Raw genomic sequence first — 19,799 nt, 5'->3', positions numbered from 1 at the left:
GTTTAACCTGCTGTAGCACAGTGCCTGCCCCCAAAAATAAATTTCACAAAAATGTTTATGAGAATTTAGCAGTTCTTAATCAAGCTGCTTTCTCAAAGTATGTCCTGAACCAGAAAAAATTATTGTTTTCACAATGTACAAATGTGAAAGAAATGTTACAAATGACAGGGATACAGTCATGTACTATTTTCTTGATAGGAGATTGGATTAGACAGGTGGATGCCTTTGTTAGAATCAGTGAATGTACATTTAAGATTTGTGTACTTCACTGGATTTAAATTTTACACCAAACTATACGGATAAACTCTGGTCAATGATCTGCATCTCAAGTTACTTAGAGGGAAGTGTATTGATATCTGCAACTTAAGTGGTTATCTACAATTTAAATGGATGATAGACATTTGATAAAGCAAATTCTATTAAAGTATTAATGGAAGTATCTAGTTGGAGAGTATGTGTGCTCCTTATAAAATTCTTTATAGACTGCTAAATGGTTGAAAATTTTAAAACATTGGGAAAAATGACACTGATAACACTACTTGTAATTGTAAGCACTGTTAACATAGTACACTTTTCATAGTTTTTTTTTTTTTTAAAGATTTATTTATTTGTGTGAAAGTCAGAGTTACACAGAGAGAGGAGGAGAGGCAGAGAGAGAGGAAGAGAGGTCTTCCATCCACTGGTTCACTACCCAGTTGGTAGCAATGGCAACGGCTGGAGCTGTGTTGATCCGAAGCCAGGAGCCAGGAGCTTCTTTCAGGTCTCCCACGCGGGAGCAGGGGCCCAAGGACTTGAGTCATCTTCTGCTGCTTATCCAGGCCATAGCAGAGAGGTGGATCAGAAGTGGAGCAGCCGGGACTCAAACTGGCACCCATATGGGATGCTGGCACTGCAGGCAGTGGCTTTACACACTATGCCACAGTTCCGGCCCCAATTGTAGAGTTTTAAGATGTTAAGTTTAGAGGCCAGTGCCGTGGCACACTAGGTTAATCCTCCGCCTGCGGGGCCAGCATCCCATATGGGCATCAGTTCTAGTCCCGGTTGCTCCTCTTGCAGTCCAGCTCTCTGCTGTGGCCTGGGAAAGCAGTAGAAGGTGGCACAGGTCCTCAGGTCCCTGCACCCACATGGGAGACAAGGAAGAAGCTCCTGGCTCTTGGCTTTGGATCGGCGCAGCTCCGGCCGTTGCGGCCATTTGGGGAGTGAACCAACGGAAGGAAGACCTTTCTGTCACTCTCTGTAACTCTACCTGTCAAATAAATAAATAAAATCTTAAAAAAAAAAAAAAGATTGTGGGGAGCAACCGGACTAGACTGAGTTACTGGAATTAGGACTTATTCTATGCATCTGCTCTCCCACAATATGGCGCTGGGAGAGAAGTAAACAGCTTCTACGCAGCTGCCTCCAGTTCAACTAATAAACTGTAGGACTTGCTCCTGATTGGAGGAGAGCAGCGTACTCGGCGTGTGGGCAGCCGAGTTAGGATTGGCGGAGGAGGACTATAAAGGAGGAGAGAGACGGCATGCACCAGGAACATCTATGGGGAACATCTAGCTGAAGGAAAACCCGTGCAGCCCCCGAGAAAGCCGGCCGGCGGTGTGCCGCTCCCCTGCGGAAGTGGGGAATGTGGCCAGGGGGAACTGCCCTTCCACGGAGGTGGAAGGGATAGTAGCCAACCCAGGAAGAACCAGCAGCAAACCCGGGGAGGGCCGAGCAGATGAAAAGAACAGCACAGGGTCCTGTGTCGTTCCTCCACGAAGAGGGGGAGCGACATAATGGTGCCGTGACTCGGATATGAAGCCTAGGCAGGGTTTAGTGTCGCTCCTCCACGAAGAGGGGGAGCGACATGATGGTGCCGTGACTCGGATAGGAAACCTAGCTTGGATAGGAAACCTAGGACGGATAGGAAACTTAGGAGGGAAGAAACGGGAAGAACTGGGAAAATACCGGAGGAGAGACTAGTAAACAGCCTAGGGAAAAGCCGGACGAAAAGGGTGCCGGAAGAAGCTGTTGAAAGCCTAGGCATAGACTCAGATACGGACTACGGGGGGAAGCTGGGAGAAATCTCTAAGGTCGAAAGTGAAAGCTAGAACAAACAGACTCGGACGCGGACTGTGGGGAGAGGCCAGGAGAAATGAGGGAGGAATATCGTTGGAGGAAAGTTTGGGGAAACATACCGGGTAGAGAAAAATGTTAGGGAAATTGAAGCCGTGGGGGGCAGGCCAAGGCGGACACGAAAGCCACTTTGGGATTCTCAAGTTAGCCCGGGAATGGGGGGCGAAAAGTTGAAACCAGAAGCTGAAACGTAAGCCAGATTGGGATCCGTCTGATTAGCCCGGGGAGCAAAGGACGGGAAGCCAAATCGTGGGGCGGAGACGTATGCTGGGTTGAATTCGCCAGGCTAGCCCGGGGAACTTAGATTGAATGCTAGTGGCGGACACGTAAGCTACGCTGTGTTACTCGCGGAAGCCGCCGCGTGCAGAGAGAGCACGGGGCGTGAATAGATAGGGAACGGGGCTGGCGCGAGGCCGTGGTGCAGACGCAAAGGGCGTGGAGACCGCGGAGCGCGCGAAGCCAAGCCGCGCAAAGCCGGGAAGCTGCGCAGATGAAAGAGGCGCGGGCTGAAGCGGCTCAGCCGGGAAGCCGCCGAGAAGTAGCCTCGGGGCGGGCAGCGGGAAGCTGCGGGGATAAGAGAAACAGAAGTTTAGAAGCAAAGTGAGAGAAATAGGAATGCTGGAAGATAGAAGTAAAATGGGAGAAATAGGAATGCCCGGAGATAGAGAAATAGAGAAATAGAAAGGCCTCCCTACAACACTGCACTGTGAGAGCTTGGATTCGGTCTGCCTGATTAAGTGAGGCGATGAGCACGATGAGCACCTGCGGCGGCTAGCAGCTTATGCGCCGCAGGTCACCGAAGACAGGCACGAATTAACATCAGTAAGGCTTCCCCACAATACAACAATGAGAAAGCTTGGATTCGGTCTGCCTAATTAAGGCGGTAAGCACCAGCAAGCAGCTCGACCAGAGTATGAGCTGCAGGTCACCGAAGATAGGCACGAACCAACACTAATAAGTCTCCCCCACAATACGGCAATGAGAAGGCTTGGATTCGGTTTGCCTGATAGGGCTTGTAAGCCCCTGCAGGCTCGACCAGAGCATGCGCTGCAGGGCACCGAACACAGGCACGCATCAGCGCCTAAAAACCTCCTCACAACATGGCGAAGAGAGGACCCGGATTCGGTTTGCCTGATTGATAGGACTTGTAAGAGCCTGTGGCAACTCTAGCAAGTAGAGCAGAGTGTGTGCCGCGGGACACCGAAGACAGGCGCGTATCAACGCCAAAAAATAAAAAGAAAGGGGGATCTGTGGGGAGCAACCGGACTAGACTGAGTTACTGGAATTAGGACTTATTCTATGCATCTGCTCTCCCACAATATGGCGCTGGGAGAGAAGTAAACAGCTTCTACGCAGCTGCCTCCAGTTCAACTAATAAACTGTAGGACTTGCTCCTGATTGGAGGAGAGCAGCGTACTCGGCGTGTGGGCAGCCGAGTTAGGATTGGCGGAGGAGGACTATAAAGGAGGAGAGAGACGGCATGCACCAGGAACATCTATGGGGAACATCTAGCTGAAGGAAAACCCGTGCAGCCCCCGAGAAAGCCGGCCGGCGGTGTGCCGCTCCCCTGCGGAAGTGGGGAATGTGGCCAGGGGGAACTGCCCTTCCACGGAGGTGGAAGGGATAGTAGCCAACCCGGGAAGAACCAGCAGCAAACCCGGGGAGGGCCGAGCAGATGAAAAGAACAGCACAGGGTCCTGTGTCGTTCCTCCACGAAGAGGGGGAGCAACAAAGATGTTAAGTTTAGGGGCCAGCATTGAGGTACAGTGGGTTAAACTGTCACCTGTGATACCAGTATCCTGGCTGTTTCATTTCTGTTTTAGTTCCCTGCTAATGTGCTTGGAAAAGCAGCAGATCACCCAAGTGCTGGGGCCCTTGCCATCTACATGGGAGACCCAGATGGAGTTCCAGGCTCCTGGCTTCGGTAGCGCCGGGCCATTGCAGCCACTTGGAGGGTAACCAATAGATGGAAGATCTCTCAATCAATCTCTATCTTTCCCTTTCTCTCTGTAACAGCCTTTCAAATAAAAAAATAAATAGGGGCAGCATCAGACATTTGCTGTGTGATGTTTGCAGACCACCTTGCATTTACCTCTTATAGCATGGCTGTCTCTCCCCCCCCCCCCCACACACACACTGCAAGTTCTTGGTGGGCACAGATCTAATTTGTATTTATAGTCCTGCTCTGCATCATTTTTGGAGACCGTGTTCAATAATGGTGGAATGACTGGTTGAAAGTTTTAGATTTTTTTTTTCCCTAAATGAGCTAAGTCTCAGAACCCAAGCAAGTCTAGGATTTTTATTCCAATCTTTAACAAACTGCCAGAACTAAGAGATTCCCTGAACAGGTCCAAAGCAGAGGAGACAGGGGATCTGGGAAAAAGATAAAAATAATGCCGCACAAAAGTCACGATGCAAAAGTAATCAAGAACTTCACCAAGACACAGAGGGAAAGTCTAGAGGCGGATGCGACACCACCTCCAGTTGCCCCGACTGGCCGCTCGGCTCGCTCCGACTACAGCCACTCCCAAGATGCCGCGCGCCGCGAGCGGACGCGCCCAGCAGTCACCTCCCCACGTCAATCTCCACAAACAATGTGGTCTCCCGGAGCCGGCAGCCCGAGCCACCTGAACTCCCGAGTCTGAGCCCCAGCTCCCCTCCCGCCCGCGCCGCAGCTCTCCGGGCCTGCGTCTCCTCGTCAGTGACATGTAATGACGGTCTACCGTTGGCTGTGAGGAGACGTCGAGAGTAAAAGCGCTGTATGGAAGATGCGCGCGACTCTCCAACTTGTTACGCTTCTTAAGCTCGATGCTCACTAAGCAGCCCTGAGACTGATCTCTCAAAGTCATCCTGCCCCTCACTCCCTTCCCGCTCCGCGCCTGTGCTGAGGCCGCTCCCTCCTGTCGGCCCCCAAGCGGAAGGGGCCCGGCGCTGTCTGCCGTACCTGCAGCCACCTGGTCAGCGGGGCCCTCCTGCTGACCCATGACGAAGTCTTGCACGAGTCCCCACAGGGGGCCCGTAGGCGCCGCCGCCTCCTGGGGAGCGGCGGCGGCGGCCATGACGCTAACGAGCGACCGTGGGAGGGGAAGGAGGCGGAGGCGCGAGACAGGCTTGTCTGCGCACGCGCCCCCTGAGCCAATCGCTGGGTGGATGCCGCGGGGGCGGGGCGCTCCCTGGATCACGTGGCCGCCAGCTCTTGATCGGGCAGTTCCAGGGAGGGGAGGGTAGAGGAGGGGAGGGAAGGCCCCTCCCCGAGGGGTGGGGCCTGGGGCCGGGGCGGTGGCGCGGAGAGCGAAGGCGGCTCGCTGGGCACGCAGTCGGGGGCCATTGAGGGCGAATAATTCCCGGCCCGGCTCCCCGGGAGACGGGCTGCGGGGAGGACACCTGGTTGGGTGGGGCCGAGGGGCGGTACGCACCCTGGGGGAAGCCAATGAGAAAATCAGGCCCGGCCCAAGGGGGCGGTGCCGTCGGTCACATGCGCACCTGGGGCGGGTGGCGGCGGCGGCGCGGGCACCGCGAGCCGGCGGAAGGGAGTGGGGCCGGGCTGGGGCGGGGTTAGGCAGGTGAGTGACAGGCTGCGGGGGGCCGGCCCCAGCTGGGAGCCCCAAGCGAGCCGGGAGTAGCTGCGGCGGTGCCCGCCCCCTCTCTCCGCCCCTTCAGCGGGGCTGGTCTCCGGCCGGGCACCGTCGCGGGCCCCCCTGGCCCGGCCACCTGGGACTGAGCAGGGGAGTCGGCCACCTCCCTCCCTCCCTCCCCGGGTCCGCAAAGTTTGTGGCGAGGCCGGCGCCGGGGCAGAGCGCGCCCCCCCGGGGGGAGATCCGGAGCGTCAGATGCCGGGCGGCAGGAGCCGTTGACCCGGGACGCCGCCGTCCGGGGCAGGGGCGCGGAGCAGCCGACCACCCCGCCGCCTCCGGTGCATGGGGACCGGCTGAGGAGCCAGCATGGGCAACTGCGTGGGGAGACAGCGCGGGGAGAGGCCAGCCGCCCCAGGACACCCCCGCAAGCGAGCAGGTAACCACGGGGAACGAGCAGGGCCACGGGCACCTCGCCGGTCGGCCCCTGCTCGCCGGGGCCCTGGGCTCCCGGCGCGACCTCCCACGGCCCCTGGCGCCTGGGCTCTCCCAGCGCAGCTCCGAGCCTGACGAGGCCGGGGACGCCGACCGGGCTGCGAGACCAACTCGCTCCAACTGGGAAGCTCCGGGTGGCCGGTGGGGGCGGGGGCAGGAAATGTTCGCAGACCGCAGCGGGGCCGCCGCGGGGAGGAGGGCCGGGGGCGAGGGCGCCGGCGGCCTGGCAGCCCGGGCCGGGGTCGGACGCCTGCCCGTCGGGGCGCGGCGCGAACTGCCGGGCGGCCCCACGACTCGGCACGGTCGGTCGCTCCTTCCCGAGACTGACTGTGTCATTCTCGGGCTGCGGATCGCGTCTGCCGGAATCCGACTTGCAAAAGCAGCGCAGGACTCTGGGAAAGAAATCTTTATTTTTTTTCCCCCCGCAGGGCTTTTTAGAGCCTCCTGGCCGTCTGGGAGTTGTGGCGAGGTGGGGTGCGGAGCGAGAGGCGCCCTCGGGTTTGCGGGGCTCCGCGCCAGCGCTGGGAGGGGGCCGCGCCCTCTGGGGATCCGCGGGACCGGCCGCGCCGTCTCACTCTCGCCGTGCGCCCCTTCAGTCCTGGCGCTCGGCCCCTCGGAGAGGGCCGGCGGTCATTCTGGGTCTCACTTCCTTCTCCGAGGGTGTTGCAAGGACCTTCTGAGAATGATAAAATCATAGACTGTAGTGCTCGGAGGAGCGCCGAAACTTGTCTGGGTTCCAGACAGATCCGCCTCCTCCGCTCTGAGTAAAAGGCTGGGTCCCGAAAGGCTGGCGGGTTTGTCCAAAGTCACACAGCGAGTGAGCCGTGCGAGTGGGGCTGGCGGCCAGCGTGCTCCTCCTGCCCGTTGCCACATAGCCCTTGGTGGAAGGGGAGCCGGACGCAGAGTTGTGAATGAAGTGGGAACTTCAGTTTCCCACCTGCTCCGACGCGGAAGCCGGGAAGGAGGATGGGAAACCGTCGGGGAGGCAGGGAAGGATGTCTGTGCGGTGCACAGGATGGCTTGTGGCGGAAGAGACGTGTTTTCATAGGATGGAGGGGTGAGACTTAACTCCGAAACCCCGGTGTCGGAGGGCAGCCCGGGCCATTCTTCTGACTGAGGAAAGTGGATGGGCAACTCAAGGGCTTCCTGCCTTCCTTCCGTTCTTTCATTCATCCCACAAATATTTGTTATTTTTGCAGTGAGCCCTGGTAACTGATTTTGTAGCATTTTCCTCTGTTGACACCTGCCTTTACTTGAAACTCTGCCCCCTTGCCTTCTTGGTTTTCCTGTCTGGTCACTCCTGCCCACTGGCGCTGCCACCTCAGAGGAGCGGGACTCCTGCGGTGCAGTCTGAACACTTTTTCTCTTACTATGCTCCTTCCCATGGCTTTGTCCACTGGGAAGACTTTTTTTTTTTTTTTTTTTTTAAGATCTATTTTATTTATTTGAAAGTCAGAGTTACAGAGAGGGACGGAGGGAGGGAGAGAGAGACAGAGTGCCCTTCCATCCACTGGTTCACTCCCCAAATGGCCTCCACGACCCAGGCTAGGGCAGGCGGAGGCCAGGAGCCAGGAGTTTCATTCAGGTCTCCCATGTGGGTGCCCAAGCACTTGGGCCATCTTCTGCTGCTTTCCCAGGTGCATTAACAAGGAGCTGGATCAGAAGAGGAACAGCTGGGACTCGAACCAGTGCCCATATGGGATGTTGGAGCGGCAGGCGGCAGCTTAACTCATTATGCCACAAAAGTCGGCCTCGACTGGGAAGACTCTTACACTTGATCTTCAGCTATTACCTCTCCCCTGTACCCCGGACCCACATCTCTAAAGGCCCCCAGATGCTGATGTTGACCTCAGATCTAATGCAAGTCTGCATCTCTCCCTGCCAGCCACTTGCGTTCTTTCCTTACATTCTTCAGCTGCCTAAGCTGTGCCTCTCAGGACTGTCTAGATGACATCTTGGCTTACTTGCTTTCTGTCTACCTGCCAGTCACTGAGGCCTGCAGGTCTTGCGAAGCTGCTCCTTCCCACTCGACTTCGCACCCCTGTCACCGGCTCAGGTCCAACTCTTCTTCTAGGCTGAAGTGCGGTCTCCACCAAAGGCAAGTAAGTTTGTCTTCATTCATCCATTACCCACAGCTGGTAGTCCCCTCCCAGAAGGTGTTTGTGAAATCAGCCACATGGGAGACATAGGAGAAGCTCCTGGCTTCAGATTGGCCCAGTTTTGACCGTTGCGGCCATCTGGGGAGTGAACCAGCAGATAGAAGACATCTCTCTCTGCCTCTGCCTCTCTGTAACTGCCTTTCAAATAAATAAATAAAGTCTTTTTTTTTTTTTTTTAAAACCACCCTGTCCCAAACTCTGTAGTTTCTATCTTCAGAAATCTTTCTGCACCTTCTATTCATGCAAGAATTTTCCTTGTCAAGTCTGGCTGGGACTTTTAAGACCCGATTTCTTTTCCTTCCTGATGTTAAGGGCATCAGTGTTTGCTCTTGCCATTTCCCCTTCTTAAGGGTAGACTTTCTTCTTTTCATGGTCCACCTTGAATCCTGTGTCTTTCCTGAAGCAGCCTGCCTGACAGCCCCAACTCACCTACCCTTGCCCCAGCCCTAACCCCAGGAGAAATGAGTGTCCCTTCTGAGAACTCCTGCAGAACCTTAGCCATGCCACTTAACAATTACCTACTCTGTGTTATTAGTTATGCCTTTGATGTTTACAGTCTTGTATCGAAGACCTGGGTTCTCTCTTATCGTTGTGTGTGTGTGTGTGTGTGTGTCTCTGTCACTCAGCATACAGCCAAGTTCATACGTACTCAGCACAATATAGAGGAAGCACTCAATATTTGTTGATTTTTAGAAAGCTAACCAGCTTTATCCTTCCATCTTAATTTTTCATGTAGACGTTTTACTAAAATATATGTTTGCATTTTTTCAACCTGCTAGTATATTGTTATTTTAATTCTGTGGGTCTGGCTGTGAATAGCTTTATTCATAAAGTCCAAAGCTAAGAGGAGCTCTGTGTGGTGACAAATTTGGTAAAAGCGAAGGAATCCTTCTTAACTTCACAGCATGCACCTGGCATTGCTATAGCATCTGCAGCTTACCTTTGACAAGGACACAGTGTTATTTGTAAGAGTAATGCCCAAAACTCCAGCAGCTCCCCCTGTAACTCTTACCTTTCCTTTGTCACTGGCATGATGGGAAGAAGCCCTTTGCAGAGAGCTAGATCCTGAGTTCTAGTCCTGGGCCTTAGCTCAGTGAGCCTGGGCAAGCCATCATATCTCCTTGAGTCATACTTTCAGTATCTTGGAAAGGCAGGGGGTTATCCAAGGCCAGTAGAGGTGTTCTATCATCTTCACAAAGGCATCTGTTCAAAACTGGGAAAGTATTGAAACAAAATCCTACACCTTGTAATACCACCGTTATCCTTAATTCCCTGGTCTGAGTTACTTGCCGTCTGAAGCTGAGACTCTGGTTGGAGGATTCCCTGGTCCTCTCATCAAGTTTTGTGACTGTCACTCTTCAAAAACATTTTTTTGTTGTTACTCTTAATGCATCCCCAGGGGGTCTGTGTTCCTCCCCTTCAGGTTCTAGTGGTCCTTGCACAATTCAGAGAATACTTGCAGGTTTATCCCTTTGAATTGGCTCCTGCCACCCCAGAGGTATATATCGCTGTCCGTGAACTGGGCAAAACAGCCCCTCCCGCAGCCACTGCAGGGAGAAATGGAGGTGGTCAACTGGCAAGTCTCTAGCCCAGCTCCACCCTTTGAGAATGTGGTGGGGCTGAAACCCAAATACCTGATGCTGTGATGTGCCAGGCGTATCCACTTACAGGGTGGACAGTCAGCCCCAGGGCCCTGTTTTGGGCTGGTTGGGCTTGGCACTGTGGTTGCAGGAGTCTGTTTCTCATGTGGGCTGTGTAGCTATTCTTGAGGGAGTAATTGGGCAACTTCTCCCTTTGCTCAGTAAATATTTACTGAGTGCCAGGCACTTTTTTGGCTGTGAACAAACATGGTCCTTGGCCACACGGAGCTTACAGTCCTTGCAGGGGGGACAGACAATAAAAATAGTCATACAGATTACATGTGATCATATACATGAGTGCTGTATGATTCTACGTACAATATTACATCTTATTACCTATGCTGGTGGCTCCCACATTTATAAGTTCAGCTCATCCTCTCCAGCCCTGGCCTTGTCTGTGTCTGCCACCTACTCAGCACGTCTAGTGTCTAAAAGGCTTCTTAGTTTTATGAGTCCAGGACAGAATGAACCGCACTGCTCACCCCGCCCCCTCCCATCTTTCCCATCTCAGTTATTGGTGACTTCACCCTTCCACTTGCCCAAGGCCCCCCACACTCTGGAGTCATCCCTGGCCTCTCCCTTTCTTTCACATCCCACTTCCCTCTAATCAATAAATCCCGCTGACATTGCCTTAAATATATCGCGAACCTGACTCTCACCACCTCCACCGTTTTCACCCTGGTCTAAGCTACCATGAACCTCTTAACTGACCTTCCTGCTTCCTCCCTTGTCTCCCGCCAGACTATTTTCATCACAGCCGCCAGAGTGATGCTGTCGACTGTAAGTGAGATTTTGTTACTCTTGCTCAAACCTTCCTGTGACACGCCATCGCGTTCAAAGTCCTTGTGTTGGTTGGCCTTTAAGACGCAATGAGGTTTTTGCCCGTCTACCTTTCTTAGGCCACCTCCTGCTCTTCCTCCCGATTATCCCCCTGGTATCTGAATGGGTCCCTTCTTCCCCTCCTCCCAGTCTCCTGTTTAGAGTCAAACCCTACTTAAAATTGATCTCTTCCCTCTGCTACCTGCTGTCAACGTCCGACTCCTGTTTTATTTTTCTCCGTAGCCTGTATCATCTTCTGACTTTGGCTGTCTCCCTTTTCAGAGATTTCTTGTTCACTCCTTGGTACTGAATGCAGTGTCTGACATAGCTGGTGCCAAATATTTGTTGGATGAAATTAGTCTGTCTAAACAGAGTTGGTAAGCTGTATAGAAGACCAGGAAAGAGCACACCTGCTGATGGATCTCACACCTCGGATGGGTGTTAGGGCATTTATTGTAATGAAGGGACTTAAACTGCAACCTCAGAGTGATAGCTAGCTCTGTGCCTATGGCATATCTCAATACCCATTCTCCTAGCGAGCATTCAACCACAACAGATCAAACACTTAATTAGGCTAAGTCTTAGTGGTGTTTCTGTGCCCTAGGATTACCTTTTCTCTTGCCCCAGGCTTGGGTAAGGTCTAAATACCTGGGATATGATTCTCTGTGGTTTGAGAGCCTTTGGCTGGGAGATCCTGGGGCTAAAGCAGGAAAGTAGAATGATGCCTCTCCCTGCTTAGGGTTCTAACCGACAGTAGCCCTTTCTTGTCATTTTGTGTGTGCATCTACGTAAGAACACCAGACACACGTGATGTCCTCAGTCTCGAACGAGCAGGCAGGGATGAGGTGGCTTAATAGACCCTGAGGCAAGAAGTAGGGTCTTGTGGATTCTCGGGCTCTCATGGACTTGCTGGATAATTTTTAGAATCATAGAATTTTAGAGCTGAATAGGAACCTAAAGATTTCTTTAACCTCTTTTTCCCTTATCCAGCTTTTAAAAGGACAACAAAGATATATCCACTCCCTGCCTAGTTCACAGAGATGTGGTACAACCTATATAAAAACTGGACAGGCTCCTTTAAGTTTTGAGTGTGCTGAGGTCAAGATATTGTAGGCTAGTGTTCAGGGCCAAGGGTATCCAAAGAGGGAGGGGGTCTAGTCTCTTCTTTGCCACTTGCTTGGGTGGTGATCTTGGGCAGGTCGTTTGTGTTGTACTCAACTCATCCTCTATATAAAAAAATTATGATAGTATTTCCAGAGATGTTATGAGGTTAAAATAAGCTAACTGTTAAAATGGCTTTCATGGACTTCAAATATGTGGTCCCAGCCTGGAGTTTTGTCTGGCATTGGTGGGAAATGAAGCCTTGGTTTGCCACTCCTTCTAGCTGTTTGTGATTTTGGACTTGCCTGCAGATCTCTGTGTCTCGGTCTCCGCATTTGTACAGTGGGGTGACTGCCACCCTGCTCGTCTCTCAGATGGTGGGGATCAAGTAACTCTCTGGATGAAAAGAGTTTTTGTGAACTTGCAAAGTTTCTATTATTCAAAGCTACAGGATTTTTACACACAAAAGCCATACCCAGTGACGTGTCCCCCACCAGATCATTGAAGCTTTACTCTTTTTAAGAAACAAAACTTTAAAAGGTATGTTTTAAAACTATTTTTGGATGGGAATCTTTCTGAAACGAACGATATGCTTCCAAGCAAAAAATACAGAGCATGAAGAACGTGCTTTTTGTGAATCAGGGTTGGTGAGTTCATACGTGTGTCCAAAGGCCCTGCTTGGCTAGAGGGGGCCACAAAGGTTCTTCCTCTGAGAAGCAGTATCTCTGGAGGGAGGGGGGGGTGAGCAGGAGAAAATTGCTAGGGGCGACCCATTCCCAGAGTGCCCAGGCCGAACAGCCTGACTGACAACAAGGGGTGTGTGTGTGTGAAAGAGAATGAGAGGGCGAGAGAGACCAGTACTTACTGTGCTTATATTACTGTGAGCCCCAAACTAAATGACTCCTGGCTGCTGGTGCTTTGGGGTTCCTGTTTCCACCTACAATCATTGCTCTGTCTTTTCTTTAGAAGTCAGTGGTCACTTTCATTCCTTTCCCATTTAAAAAAATTGTGGTTAAATGCTGCACATAAAGCATACTGTCTGAACTATAAGGGTACAGTTCCATAGCAAAATACATTCGTGTTGTGTAACAGCCATCACCACCCTCCATCTTCAGAGGTGGTTTTCCGTTTATCCCACTGAAACTACCCCTTTAACACTACCTTCCATTCTCCCCTCCCCCGCTCCCAGCAACCGACATTCGCCTGCCTGTCCCTTGACACCTGTGCACTTGACCACTGTGCTACCTCATGTGGGTGGAGCCCGGCAGTGTTGGTCTTCTTTCCCCAGCGTCTGTCTTCAAGGTCCATCCAAGCCGTAGCACAGATCAGTGGCCTTCCTTCTGGAGGCTGGGTGCTGTCGCCCTGCACGTGTCGACCGCGTTCTGCTTATCCTTTCACCCACTGATGGACTCCGCGGCTGCCTGCATCCTTGGGCTGTTGTGCAGAACGCTGCCGTGAACGAGGGGGCCCCTGCTTTCGGCGTCGTCGGGTATTTACCCAGAAGTGGAGTGGCTGGGTTGAACGGTAATTGTACTTCCAGCGACTGTGCTGTTTCCATTCGCACCAGCAGGGCCAGGGTGGTGACTTCTGCACGTCTCGCTCGGCACTTGTTATTTTCTGTCTGTTTGCTGGGGTTTGGGTGTGAAGCGGTTTCTCAGGTGGCGGTCATTCCCACGGGACACACACGGCAGCCCCTCCTCCTCTCTGTGGAAGCAGACAGCTGGGCTTGTTAGGGTCGTGTCCAGAGAAGGAGCACGTAAGCGTGAAGTGGCGCCTGAGGATTGTCCAGAGAGTGAAGTCTGTGAGCTCGGGTGGACCGAGCCTGCCTCCCTTTCTGGTCCGTCTGGTCCGTCAGTGTGGCCGGCGCCTGGGTTCTGCCCATGAGGTCGCCGTGGAGTGGATGGATGCATGGCTTCTGCTCAAGCAGGCGTTCGGCTTGAGGCCCTTCGTCCTTGCTCCCACCGCATGCAGAGGCTGCTCTCTCAGCTCCCTTTTGCAGAGCTGGAGGACTGCGGCTCAGAGGGGAGAGTGCAGGGCTGTTACGGTGACATGGCAGCTTGGGGGGTGTCGGCCACTGGAGGCCATGTGCTTTTCTGTCAGCCTCCAGGAACACGATCTCTTCCTGCTGGCGGAGCCTGCAAGGAAAGGAGATGGAGCTCAGTGTGCCGCACCCCTCTGACCACCCTCAGCCCCTCAGCTCCTGGCCCTGTCGCCCTCAGCGGGGGAGCCTGTCCCGAAAAGGGCTGGAGCACCTTCTGCAGGGCGTGGGGCCCAGGGAGAGGACGGCTCCCTGGTTCCCGAGTGTGAACAGTACGCTCTCTTAGAGGAATGGTGGGGCAGCCAGTCAGTCACGAAGCAGCCTGGGTCTTAGAGGTGTGCCCGTGAGCTTGGCGTTTTGTTGTTTCCAGGGACTGGGAGGGATGCAGCACACAGCAGCTCTCTTGCTGGTGTTTACTGTAGGTCAGAAGCTCGCAGGGTTCGTCGTCGGGACCACTGTAGGCGTAGATGTGCTTCTCACCTGTTCACAGATGAAGAAACCGAGCCTTAGAGAGGCCAGGAGTGCCTGCTGCCTGCGGCCACACAGTTTGTAAACTGCAGAGCCATTGCCGGAACCAGGGGCTCCAAACTCTGAGCCCAGGCTTTTGCCCACTGTACAGTTTATCCTCGTTAGAATGAAAGGAAGAGAACTTTTTTTTTCTTTAAATGAGAGTTTATTCACTCTTTTAGGCACCTTGCTCAAGCCATTGTAGTGCTCACCTTATCCTCCCCCTTTCCCTATGGTAACGTTTCTCCCTGGTTTCCACTTGGCAAATCTGGTGGTCAGGAAAGTAAATTAGTTGCTGGGGGTCTCTGAAGCTGAGATGAGGCAGAAGCAGAGCTCAGCTTTAAGGACTTTGACTTGAATTCCCGTGCTCAGAGCTCATTCTGTTCTGTGAGCCATGCCCCGTCCTATGAAAAGAATCTGAGAGGTCTGCAAGCTGCCTGGGACTGTGGCCAGCCCCGTTCTTCCCGTTGCTGTCTCTCCCCAGCTTGCTTGCTTATTTATTCATTTATTTATTTGAAAGGCAGAGTTACAGAGAGGCAGAGGCAGAAAGAGAGAGGTCTTCCATCTACTGGTTCACTCCCTGAATGGCAAGAGCTGGGCCAATCTGAAATCAGGAGCTTCTTCCAGGTCTCCCACACAGGTGCTGGGGCCTAAGGACTTGGGCCATCTTCTGCTTTCCCAGGCCATAGCAGAGAGCTGGGTTGGAAGTGGACCAGCTGGGTCTCGAGCCAGCACCCTTATGGATGCTGGCACTGCAGGCAGTGGCTTTACCTGCTATGCCACAACACCAGCCCCTCCTCCTGTAGTTTTCCCAGCACTCAGACCACAGCCTCCATACTTTTTTTTTCCTTTTTTTTTTTTTAAACAGATTTATTTATTAGAAAGAGAGAGAGAAAGAGATCGATCGATCTTCCCCAAATGGTTACAATGGCCAGACTAGGCCAGGCTGAAGCCAGGAGCCAGGAGCTTCATCTGGGTCTCCTATGTGGGTACAGGGGCCCAAGCACTGGGGCCTTCTTTCAGTGCTTTCCCAGGCACATTAGCAGGGAGCTGGATCGAAAGTGGAGCAGCCAGGACATGAATTGGTGTCCATATGGGATGCTGGCACTGCAGATGGCAGCTTAACCCACTGTGCCACAGCACCAGCCCCCAGCCTGCATACTTAAGAGCTATGTTGAGTACATCCTCTTGGATCAAGATGCTTGGCACATAGTAGGTGCTCAGTAAATAAGTGTTGGCTGTTATTTGAGGGCCAAGTGTACTGCAATAGAATTCCAGCCAAGGTTGTATTCCTAAAGAGAAACACAAGTAGAATGCAAACAGCATCGTCCCTCCTCTGTCCCTAGAGTGAAGCACCACTTTCCAGCTCCCCCATGCCAGGCACTTGCAGAAACGAGTGTCCGTGCTCTGCAGGCTTGGAACGATCAGCACCTTCCCCGGGGGGAAAGAGGCACCAGAGAGTCACGTGAGCAGAGTGCTGGCAGAATCAGGTGTCACTCTTTGTAATTAATAAGACTAGTGATCCCTTGCTTTGCTCAGCACTTTGTGGCCGTCGGAGTGCTGTCTCGGGTGTTGTGCATCAGCTCTTCCCCACAGCCATCCCGTGAGGCAGGGCCGCCATGGTTTTTTCTGTTTCACAGATGAGGATCCCGAGACGTGGTGGGGGTGTTAAGCTGCCCAAGGTTGTTGCCTAATAAATGGCAGAAGCTGTAGGGAGGCTGTGGCTCTGCTATCTTCCGGTGCTCAGAGCCTCAGTTTCCCACCCTATAAAATGGGGACAAGGATACACCACTTAGAGTAGTCGAGGGCTAAATGTGATGTGTGCCAAGTGCCTAGGATGGTGCCCATGCTCAGAGCAGATGCTAAGCAAGTAATAGGAGTGGATTGCTAAAGATAATAACCAAGGCAAAGCTCCTTGTCCCTTTAATAACTTGCCTTCTACCAACCCTCATTCAGCACAAGGTCGCCTGCCCTGTTGTTACCTGGGTAGTCTGGTTCTGGCTACCTCTGGCCCTTTGGAATCAGAGTGTACAGAGAGGGCTTGCCTTGAGTTGCTTTTAATCCACAAACTCTGAGGTCCTTGAAAGAGGATGTTTCTAAGATAGTATTCCCTTGGTGACAGGTAATTACACCAAGTATGTGATAAAGAATTTTATTCATTTGGTATCTATTTGCATTTTGTTACCCCAGTGCCTCGAGCTTATTAACTCTCTAACCTTGTTTTGAATTTGGGAGCCCTCAGTTTCCTCATCTGTAAAACGGAGACAACAGTACCTGCTCCATAGTCGTTGTGGGGGTTAAATGAGCATCTGCATGTAAAGCATGGCACCCGGGATGTGTTGTAGATTCACTGGATGTTGGTTATTGTTGCTTGCTGTTGTCACCTTGCATAGCACTGTATTTCAGCCCACTCCCAGTTGGGATGCATGGCCAAAGAACTTCAGACACAAGACCTAACTTCCTCAGTGCACCCTGGGTTATCTACGATTCTTACAGTTCCTTTCATTCAGGAAGGTGAATCGGAAACAAGTAACAAGACAGTGATGTTTTTATAGAGATAGCCTTGAATCCAGCTCCATTTTTTTAAAAAACTGTGAATCATTCACAAAAAATGTGAGAACTGCCAGTCTCATTAGTAACAGATCACTTGCAACACAGCCCACAACTCTTGCTGCTGATTCAGCAACAACCAGTGGCAACTTTTCCAGGCTGTCTCCAACCAGAGTCCCACGTCTGTTGCCCACTGGGTCAAGGCTGGTGAGTGCTGGCAGCTTGCTGTGGCCCATCTTCAACTGGACAGAGTGTCTCTGCATCCCCTAGGACTCCCTTCCTGAGCTGTCACCCATGAACTCCTGCTCTGTGAACTGCCAAGAAGCTGATGATGATGCTGTCTGCCTGTGACACTGTCGCACACGATAAGCTGCCCTCTTGCACCCAGGCCTGAAAGCTCTTGTCTTATATTCACTGTATACAGCTGTTGATTTTTTTAAAAAAAGATTTATTTATTTATTTGAAAGAGTTACACACAGAGAGAAGGAGAGGCAGAGAGAGAGAGAGAGAGAGAGAGAAAGAGAGGCTTCCATCCACTGGTTCACTCCCCAGTTGGCCACAACCGCCGGAGCTGCATGATCTGAAGCCAGGAGCCTGGACCTTCTTCCAGGTCTCCCACACGGGTACAGGGGCCCAAGGACTTGGGCCATCTTCTACTGCCTTCTCAGGCCATAGCAGAGAGCTGGATTGGAGGTGGACCAGCCGGGACTTGAACTGGCGCCCATATGGGATGCCTGCACTGCAGGCTTTATCCGCTACGCCACAGCGCTGGCCCCACAGCTGTTGATTGAGTGCACATCTGACCCTCCTCAGCAGCCACCCAGCTGCAGCCCTGGCTCCCCTTCCTTCACTGAGAGTCCCGGTGCCATTCACTGACGGGGGGGTCACCAGCATGAGGGTCACACGCTGAAAAAGGGAAGATTGTGCATTGCTGACCACTGTTTGTAGCTCTCAGCCTTGGGATCTTTCCATGCCATACCTACCTCATTGTGAATTTCAACTAAGTGCTCACTGGGCCCTGAACAGGTACGGCTGGTTTGCTGACGTCATTGCCACCTGTGACTGGCAAGTGAGCTACTTCTGCCAGTGCTTGCACTACACATCCTGAATGTGCCAGAAAGTACACTTGGGACAACCTTCATGCGTTTGTCCTTCCTCTTGCTTCTCCCCACCCACTATGCAGTATCTGGGAAACGGACCACACTGTTCTCTGTAATATAAGATAGTGCACATAGTTGCATTGGTTTCTGTACTTAGTGAAAATGCTCTCTTCCCCCTGAATAGACTGCCACACGGCACAAGCATTTCATTCCATAAGCCCTCACAGGAGTGTCAGGGATCATTGTCATCAAGACCAGAATCATTTATTGATCTCCTGCCACGTGTAGTAGGTATTTGACCTCACTGTCTTCAGTTTTTATTCAGTCTGCAGTGTAGGCACAATTCCCTTCACTTTAATCAAGGCCTGGGCACCTCCATTTTACAGATGAGGAGACTGAGGCTCGGGAGGTTCAGACACTTGCCTGTTTGAAACCTGGCAGTTGTGTTTTGGGGAACTGTACCTAACAATGGTGAACCCCCTCTGCATATTTATTGCATTTGCCTTGTCCCAGGCATGATGGTCAGCCAGGGGAGCACTGTGTGAAGTCAGTTTCTGTCCTCAAGCAGCTCATGGTGGGATGGACCAAATTTGCAGTCTCTGTGATTCTGGTTTTTCCAAACCCCTTTCCACCTCTTATCCCGCCCCCCTTTCTACAGACCCGTCACACACGATGCCAGGGTCCAGAGCAGTGACTGCTGTGCGTGGCCGTCTCCTCTGTCTGCGTTCTGCCCTGCTGCCTCTGTACCCTCACAGCAGCTCACAGAACCCCAGTGCATCAGTGGGCTCAGTGTGACGTGCCAAGTCCAAACCTGGCTTCCGAGGGAGGAGACGGGCAGCCTTGTTTGGCCAGCAGTTCACTGCTACTGGGAGTTTTTATAAGCCCCAAGTGAATTCTTTAAAAAATCTGGAGTTGGTGTTGTGGCACAGCGGGTTAAGCCACCTCCTGCAACACCTGTATCCCATATTGGAGCATCTGTTGGTGTCCCAGCTGCTTCACTTCTAATCCAGCTCCCTGCTGACGTGTCATGTGGGAGACCGGGATGACATTTCTGGCTTCAGCTTGGCCCAGCCCTGGCCATTGCTGCCATTTGGGGAGTGAACCAGTGGCTGAGGCTGCCACCTGCAGTGCTGGCATCCTACATGGGTGCTGGTTCGAGTCCCGGCTGCCCCACTTCCCATCCAGCTCTCTGCTATGGCCTAGGAAAGCAGTAGAAGATGGCCCAAGTCCTTGGGCCCCCCTGCACCCACGTGGGAGACCTGGAAGAAGCTCCTGGCTCCTGGTTTCTCATTGGCGTAGCTCTGGCCGTTGTGGCCATCTGGGTAGTGAAACAGTGGATGGAAGACCTTTCTCTCTCTCTGCCTCCGTCTCTCTGTAACTCTTTCGAATAAATAAGTAAATCTTAAAAAATAAATAAATAAAAAGTTCTATGTGTTGGAGTTGGAGTAGAAAATGTGCCAGCCGGCGCCGTGGCTCAATAGGCTAATCCTCCACCTTGCGGCGCCGGCACACCGGGTTCTAGTCCCGGTTGGGGCGCCGGATTCTGTCCCGGTTGCCCCTCTTCCAGGCCAGCTCTCTGCTATGGCCAGGGAGTGCAGTGGAGGATGGCCCAGGTGCTTGGGCCCTGCACCCCATGGGAGACCAGGAAAAAGCACCTGGCTCCTGGCTCCTGCCAGGATCAGCGCGGTGCGCCGGCTGCAGCGGCG

General features: G+C 52.8%; 2 protein-coding genes across 5 annotated transcripts in view; one reads left to right on the top strand and one right to left on the bottom strand.

Annotated features, from left to right (window-relative positions):
- Positions 1–5,232, bottom strand: part of MMS19 (MMS19 homolog, cytosolic iron-sulfur assembly component) — a 31,978-nt gene extending 26,746 nt beyond the window's left edge. Inside the window, exon 1 of one of the 3 annotated variants that reach the window (XM_008270296.4) lies at positions 5,057–5,232. In XM_008270296.4, coding sequence (XP_008268518.1) covers positions 5,057–5,171 — 115 coding nt within the window. In that variant the 5' untranslated portion in view covers positions 5,172–5,232. The remainder of the gene's footprint in view (positions 1–5,056) is intronic. The other 2 variants (XM_051824031.2, XM_070057430.1) reach the window with 2 other exon arrangements.
- Positions 5,233–5,647: 415 nt separating this feature from the next.
- UBTD1 (ubiquitin domain containing 1) overlaps positions 5,648–19,799 on the top strand; it is a 57,106-nt gene continuing 42,954 nt past the window's right edge. Inside the window, exons 1-2 of one of the 2 annotated variants that reach the window (XM_070057450.1) lie at positions 5,840–6,123; positions 7,817–8,281. Coding sequence is in view for 1 of the 2 variants with exons in the window: in XM_002718666.5 (XP_002718712.1) it covers positions 6,054–6,123 (70 nt within the window). In the remaining variant the exon portion in view is untranslated. Of the gene's footprint in view, positions 6,124–7,816; positions 8,282–19,799 lie in introns of both variants that reach the window. The other variant, XM_002718666.5, reaches the window with a different exon arrangement.

Source organism: Oryctolagus cuniculus, chromosome 15 (assembly GCF_964237555.1).
Source record: "Oryctolagus cuniculus chromosome 15, mOryCun1.1, whole genome shotgun sequence".
Taxonomy (NCBI): Eukaryota; Metazoa; Chordata; class Mammalia; order Lagomorpha; family Leporidae; genus Oryctolagus; species Oryctolagus cuniculus.
Note: the sequence above shows the minus strand (reverse complement) of the source record. Positions and strands in the feature narration are given on the sequence as shown.